Source organism: Muntiacus reevesi, chromosome X (assembly GCF_963930625.1).
Source record: "Muntiacus reevesi chromosome X, mMunRee1.1, whole genome shotgun sequence".
Taxonomy (NCBI): domain Eukaryota; kingdom Metazoa; phylum Chordata; class Mammalia; order Artiodactyla; family Cervidae; genus Muntiacus; species Muntiacus reevesi.
Window position 1 is genome coordinate 147283776 of NC_089271.1, and position 7349 is coordinate 147291124.

Consider the following 7349-nt stretch of genomic DNA (forward strand, 5'->3'; position numbering starts at 1 on the left):
GGGCTTATTGTTATGAAACTGATAGGGAAGCTAGGAAGAGCGGGATCGTCCAGCCTCCAAGGGCCGGCGGGGCTGGGCCACTATGGGGCGGGGCTACCGGTGATCACGTGTCTGGGAGGGGCGGGGCGGGGCGGCTACTTGACCCCTGGTGACTGACGTCACGGCGTGGGCGTCAGCGAACCGAGCCGCTGTCTCCACAGCCGCTTCAGCTCCGGAGACCCAGCCAGTACATTATCGCCGTCGCCGCCGCCGCCGCCGCCGCCGCCATGGCTCAGTACAAGGGTGCCGCCAGCGAGGCGGGCCGCGCCATGCACCTCATGAAGAAACGGGAGAAGCAGCGCGAGCAGATGGAGCAGATGAAGCAGAGGATTGCTGAGGTGTGGGCCGGGCCGGGGCCCCTCAGAGCAGGCGCTCGAACCTCCGCCTCGACTCCCCGGGACCCCGCGCGACCCTGGGCGGCGGGACTGAGTGCGGGCGGCGGGTTGGGGTGGGAACGTTGCTCGCCGATCTCCAACAAGGGGCGGAAGCGGGCCGGCGACAGTCTGCTCCTCTGTAAAATGGGCCCAGAAGGCTGAGTCGAGCTAGATTGTGACGGGCCTGCAACAGGAAGGAGCCACATTCAATGGTTCCATGTGTGGCAATTGGGTTGACTGAGACAGCATCCTCCTGTCTCTCTGACCCCTCAGCCCCGAGAGTCAGGCCTCTACCTGGGTTCTGTGGCTATCAGGAAGGGCGGGGCCCCAACCACTCTGCCGGCCACTGAACCCGTTTCAACGAACAGAGGCAGGCAGGAGGGTCCTAGGTGCTGTCGGGTCACTAAGGGCTTCTGTGAGTGGCCGCTGGCGATGGGCCACCCCACTTAGGTCTTTGGGGGCCTTGGGTCCCGTGGCAGCCGAGAAGTGGCTGCACACTGAGGCCCGACTGCCGCCTCAGTTTACACTCAAACCCCAACCCGGCTGTTCCTTTGTGGCCAGACAGAGATTCATCTCTCTGTGGAGGTCCATACAGTGGTATGCAGTGGAATGGGGCAGGCCTGTAGCGAGGGGGCCTCATGAGGGAGCCACACTGCTCAGTGAGGGTCTAGGCCCCCAGCTGCTCTCCACTTTTTCTTGTCATTCCTTGCCTTGGGTCTCCAGAGCTTCAGCTCAAGAGCTGGGTGTGAAAAACACCAAAGGCAGGTAGGACCCACGCATCCAGGCTACTGAGTGAGGAGGATATGTGGATGGACCAGAACAGTGCAGGGAAACCACCCCACTTGGCTGCCTGGGCACTTGGAAGAGCCTCTCACAGCCCCGTGGGACCCTCCATCAGGCAAAGGGGCCATGTCTTTTCCAAAGCCACATCATAGTCTAAGGACCCATTTGGGATGAGAACCCAGGTCCCCACTTCCACGGTGGGGTGGCAGGTGGCCATCATCCCTGCTTTGCCTCCCGGACAGGAGAACATAATGAAGTCCAACATTGACAAGAAGTTCTCTGCGCACTACGATGCCGTGGAGGCCGAGCTCAAGTCCAGCACTGTGGGTATGCAAAGCATTCGTGCCCCCACTCCCGGCCTGAGGCCCGCTGCATGGTTCGCTCTGCGTGACCACCTTTCACCCCCCTGTCTTCTTAACTCGCAGGTCTTGTGACCCTGAACGACATGAAGGCTAAGCAGGAGGCACTGGTGAAGGAGCGGGAGAAGCAACTCGCCAAGAAGGAGCAGTCAAAGGAGCTGCAGCTGTGGGTCCTCCCCTCCAGATGGAGCTCATGTTTGAGGGCGGGTGAGGCCATTCCTGCTTATGGAAGCCGGGTGGGGGAGGGGGGGAGTCAGAGCCCTGCTGGTGAACTTGAAGGGACCCAGGGCAGTAGGACTCTGGGTCTGCACTGCCTGGGACCTGCCCTGCACTGAGCACACAGGTGGCTCTGGGTTGGGAAATGGGCCTTAGGGGTGGGGACATGCATGGTAGCCCCCCATGCCTTGGCAGGAAGCTGGAGAAGCTGCGAGAAAAGGAGCGCAAGAAGGAGGCCAAGCGGAAGATCTCCAGCTTGTCCTTCACCCTGGAGGAAGAAGAGGAGGCAGGCGAGGAGGAGGAGGAGGTGGCTGTGGACGAGGAGGAGCTGGAAAGGGAAGGTGAGGGCAGGCTGGGGATGGGTTCAGCGGGCAGAGCTCTGTCCTTGATACTGGGTCTCGAGTGAAGAAGCACATCCACCAACAACCTTGACTGCTCACCACATCTGGGGCCTTGAACCTCAGAAGTTGGGGCAGGAGAGAGAGAGCCAAGTCTTCACCGTGGCAAAGCTGAGTGGAGGGCTTGCTTTCTGGTGGCAGACTGAATGGGAACCGGGTATGCAGTCCCTGGGCGGGGTGTGAAGCTCATGTGACTGGGGCACCAAACTGTTAATTGTGTTTGAATAATTTCAGTGTAAATTGACACAACCACAGATATTAAGTAGCTGCTAATTGGACAGAGCAGCTCACTGGGGCCAGGGGAGAGGGGATGATTTGAGTTGGGCCTTCAGGGTGAGGGGAATTTCATTAGCACCAAGAGATGTGGGGAGTCAGGAGGCATGTAGAGTTGAGAGATGAGTGTGCCCAGAAGTGGAGCTGGCGGGAGTGCACACATTTTAGGACTAGGGAGGGTGCAGCTGCAGGCCTGGAGCCAGTGGGTGGTTAGAAAGCCTAATGGTCTGGGATCCGTATGGTAGAACCGAGGCAGGGGTTGGCACAGGGACAGCTTTGAGGGGAGCAGCCAGTGCTGTCAGGATAAAGAACGAAGAGCCTTACAGCTTCTTGGGGAAAACCCCGGGATAGTCTTTGTACTATTTAGTAACATTAAGTATTTGGTGTCTAAAACATTCCCATTGGCAGGTCAGTTGTATTGGGTGTTAGCTGCATCTGTGTGGCAGAGGCTACCTTTGGGACAGCACGGGTCTAGATGAGGCTTTCAACCTCACTGTGTCATTGGGACTTTGTGGGTGCTTCCCCTCCCCCTGGAGATTTTGTTTTGGGGGCCTGGCCATCGGTAGCCAGTGTAGAATGTTTTAAAATATTTATTTGGCTACACTGGATCTTTCTTATGGGATCTGTAGTTGCAGCTTGTGAACTCTTATCTGTGCCATGCAAACTTAGTTGTGGCATGTGGAATCTAGTTCCCTGACCAGAGTTGAACCAAAGCCCCTTGTATTGGGAGCATGGCGTCGTAGCCACTGGACCACCAGGGAAGTCCCAGGTGTGGAATTTTTGTATGTCATACAGGCTCTGGAACCCTTGCCCTGGAGTATGGGCTCATCTTCTAGGTCGGCGGTTCTCAAAGAATGATCTAATGACGCTAGGGTTTCTGAGACCCTTTGATGAGGTCCGTGAGGTCAAAACCATCTTCATAATCCTGTGAAGACATTCTTGGCCTTCTGTACTCTTGTTCTTTCATGACGGTGCTGTGGATTTTTCCAGAGGTCATGTGACATGGCATGACGTCCTTCCTCTGACAATTGATAGAGTTGATACAGTTGTCCTCCTGAGGTATGGATCATCATACTGTTGACTTTTTGTGTCTTCTTTTGCTCCAGAGATCACCACAAAGAAGAGGAAAATGGGGAAGAACCCAGATGTGGACACAAGTTTCTTGCCTGACCGAGACCGGGAGGTAAAGGCGGCGTGACCCTGGCAGAGGCTTTCAGTCAGGAAGCAGGGGCCACGTGTGCCCCCTGAGCAGCCCTGAGCCTCCCTGCTTTGCCCATTTCTCTTCCAGGAGGAGGAGAATCGGCTCCGGGAGGAGCTACGGCAAGAGTGGGAAGCCAAGCAAGAGAAGATTAAGAGTGAGAGCTCCTGGAGTGGGACGCGCGTGCAGCCTAGGGCAGGGGCCGTGCCTGCTTTCCTATGAATGCTGCTCTGGGCAGTGCCCTGAGCCCCAGGGAGCTGGCAGGGGTCTGGAGGCCAAGCAGCAGGTCTGTCTTGTAGGTGAGGAGATTGAGATCACCTTCAGTTACTGGGATGGCTCTGGGCACCGGCGCACAGTCAAGGTAGGCGATGTGAGGCCTGCACCCCATTTCTCTTGCTCTTGCGCCCAGCCTTCCAGTGGGAAGAAACTGTCAGTCCTGACAAAGCCCACAGACCCCTTGGCATGAATGGTCTGGGGGGAGCAGGGAAGAGGGCAGTGAGTGTTCCGGGGTGCCTGCCATCTCGAGGGCCCCTCTCTGGGCTTCCATCCTCCTTTCCCAACCCCTTGGTTTCCCGCATGCCTGTTCACACAGATGAAGAAGGGCAACACGATGCAGCAATTCCTGCAGAAGGCACTTGAGATCCTGCGCAAAGACTTCAGCGAACTCAGGTGGGGCTGTGTGGGCGTGTGAGTACATGTGAGCGTGTGCACCAGATTCTGCAGCCTCAGCCTGGCACCTGGGACCCCCAAGTGGCAGCTCCTGCTTGCAGAATGCTGGGCACTGCGCTCCCGAGAAAGGAGTTCGGGCCCCTTTTTCCATCCCTCTCCCCATGGGGAGGGAGCTGGGGTAGGAAGCACCTTCTGGCCTGGGCTGCCTACTAGCCTCGTAGGCCTCCGGCTCTGGTGTCTGGTATCCTTGGCCAGCGGCTTCCTCGTGTTTTCTTCCTCAGATCGGCAGGGGTGGAGCAGCTCATGTACATCAAGGAGGACTTAATCATACCTCACGTTAGTCCCTTCTGTGACCTTGCAGCCCCAGGTGGGGTGGTAGGGAGGGTCTCAGGCTTTGGTGCACCCAGGGAGTTCGAGGGGGCCCCTTCTGCTCGGGGTCTTTGACTCAGGTGGGCAGGGTCAGAGCCGGGCTTGCAGGCAGGTAGCTGCAAGACACCGAAATGAGTCACCTGCTGTCACTTTCCTGTGCTCGGCTTGTAGCACCACAGCTTCTACGACTTCATCGTCACCAAGGCTCGAGGGAAAAGTGGTGAGTGCGCCTGGCTGCGCCCTCCTCCCCAAGCTTGCCCCTGTTGTAGGGTGGCAGCTGAGAGGGAGGCTTGGACTCTTGTCCCTGCAGGGCCCCTCTTCAATTTTGATGTTCATGATGATGTGCGGCTTCTCAGTGACGCCACTGTGGAGAAGGATGAGGTATGCTTGGGGTTTGCCGGGGCGGGGAGGAGGGGTCAGGCATCCAGCGGCCCTGAGCAGCAGCATCTGGGCCTCGTCCCGTCCTCAGTCGCATGCAGGCAAGGTGGTGCTGCGGAGCTGGTACGAGAAAAACAAGCACATCTTCCCCGCCAGCCGCTGGGAGCCCTATGACCCCGAGAAGAAGTGGGACAAGTACACGGTATGGAAGCCCTCGAGTGCAGGGTGGAAGCCCAGCCGGGCTGGCAGGCTGGAGGCCCACCCAGCCCCACTCTGCTCACCTCTCCTCCTCTGTCCCCTCGTCCCGCACCAGATCCGATGATGTGGCGGCAGTGTGGCCCCAGCTTCCTGCGGTCCCCTCCTCTGGGCCCAGGACTCCGGGTGCCCGGCTCCCTGCTCCTAAGATGGGATCGGACCTGCTCAGCCCCTGCCCTGGCGCTTTTGTTTCTTGCCTTTCTTTCATGACACTTTGAGCACCCGATGTGTGTTTTGTCTAAAAACTTTTTTTGATCAAGCTAAAATTCAGTTACAATGAAATTCACCGTTGTGATCATGTGAAAGTATACCACACAGGGGTATTGCGTACATTCACGGTGTTGTGAATCACTCCTGAAAGAGACTCCACGTCCATTAGCAGCCAGCCCCTCACACCCATTAGTCGATTTCCTGTCTGTTTGGATTTGCTTATTCTGGAAGTTTCTATAAACAGAATTATACAGTATCTCTGCTTTCTGTGTCTTGCAAGAAAGAGTGTGTTTTTCAGGGATTTGAGGGTGGAAGGAGATTGGGTGGAAACATGAATCTGTAGAGGCAGGAGGGGGCACTTGTGATCCACTGGGGACCTAGGCAGGCCCAACTGTCCCTGTAGCCAGCCTGTCCCCACCACAGCCCCTATGTGGGTAGGAAGGCCATTCCTCCCTGGGCTGCCCATCCAGGCCCCTCGGTCTCCTTTGTGTCTCCCAGCGGCCCATTCCATAAAGGCCATAGCTGTCCTGTGGCTCCCAGCTGGCCTGTGTCCCCATCACAGCATTTCTCCCCAGTGCTAACACAGGAAGGCCACTGTGGGTGCCCTGTACCCACTGCTTGCCCACCTAACCCTGGCAAACTCTGTACACACTGCCCTAGGGCTGACTGCTCTCATCGCCCCCAGGGGCGCAGGCCCTGGCTTGAAGGTGTCATTCATGCCGCACCTCAGCGGCCCTTGCCAACTCTTAATTCTCCTGGACCCAGCTCCAGGAGGCTGAGGAGGGTAAGCTGTCCACCCTTCTTCCCTTTGCTTCCACAGGGCAGTGGATAGCCCACAGCCAGTTGTGAGCATGCCAGCTCTGGGTCCGGCCCCACCTCCCAGGCCGCTGGGTAGAATTGATGGTAATGGTGGGCTCTGCCCAGTGCAGTCTCCCTTGCTCTCCTCATTTGTGGCAGGGCACTGTCAGCCCTGTCCTGGGGAGGCCCAGCTGGCAGCTAGGAGCTGTCATTTGGGCTTTCCTCACCCTGTGTCTGAGGCAGGGCCATCTGGGGTCACTTGGAGGAGGGAGGAGGGGAGCATAGGCCATCTCCTGGGGCACAGCGGGGAGGGGTAGGCAGGCCTGGCCCTAAGCCCTGGATGTGGGAGGCAACTCTGAGAAAGTCAATGGGGCCTTTTGTGGGGTTCCAGAAACCCCAGAGAGGGAATCCTCTGGCCTGCGCCAACCCTCTCCTGCCCTCTTTGAGAAGCTACCAGAAGAGTGGCTTCCTGTGGAGAGGGAGCCCTTCAGTGGCTCACCCAGGGCTGGATGGTTTCTGAGGGATGCATGATGCGATGAAAACCCAATGCCGTCAAATAAATAAAATAAAAAAGAAGACATTTCCCAACAGCCTCCACCTCTGTGCAGCTTGAAGGATTCCTAGTTCTCTGCCCAAGGATTGAACCCACGCTCCCTGCGGTGGAAGCACTGAGTCTTAACCACTGGACCACCAGGGAAGGCATAATTAAGTTTCCAGAGAGTGACAGATTTTTCTCCCTACACCCCTCCTATTTGTAGCATGATCACCGGGTGAGAATCCTGGCTCCCCAGCTTCACCAACATGGTACTGTCACTCCTGAAGAGGGGGGACACTTATGCAACCTGAGATGGCACATGTGGTCTCTCACTGGGGGATTTTTTTTTCAATTTTTTTTCAACTGAGGAAAAATTCACATAAAAATAACCATTAACCATTTAAAAATGCACATTTCAGTGGCATTGAGTACATTTCACAATGTTGTGAAGCCATCACCCCTATCTACTCCCAGAATAATTTTATCACCTCAAAA

The 7349-nt window shown here is 56.9% G+C and overlaps 1 protein-coding gene across 1 annotated transcript; it reads left to right on the forward strand.

The window, feature by feature from the left end:
• The first annotated feature begins 154 nt into the window (after positions 1–154).
• Positions 155–5777, forward strand: FAM50A (family with sequence similarity 50 member A). Its single transcript, XM_065915389.1, has 13 exons — positions 155–377; positions 1439–1523; positions 1622–1721; positions 1967–2112; positions 3549–3625; positions 3731–3797; positions 3940–4001; positions 4233–4309; positions 4591–4645; positions 4850–4898; positions 4989–5059; positions 5148–5258; positions 5370–5777. The coding sequence occupies exons 1-13, from the start codon at positions 267–269 to the stop codon at positions 5376–5378; spliced, it is 1020 nt and encodes a 339-aa protein (XP_065771461.1). The 5' UTR covers positions 155–266; the 3' UTR covers positions 5379–5777.
• Positions 5778–7349: the final 1572 nt, after the last annotated feature.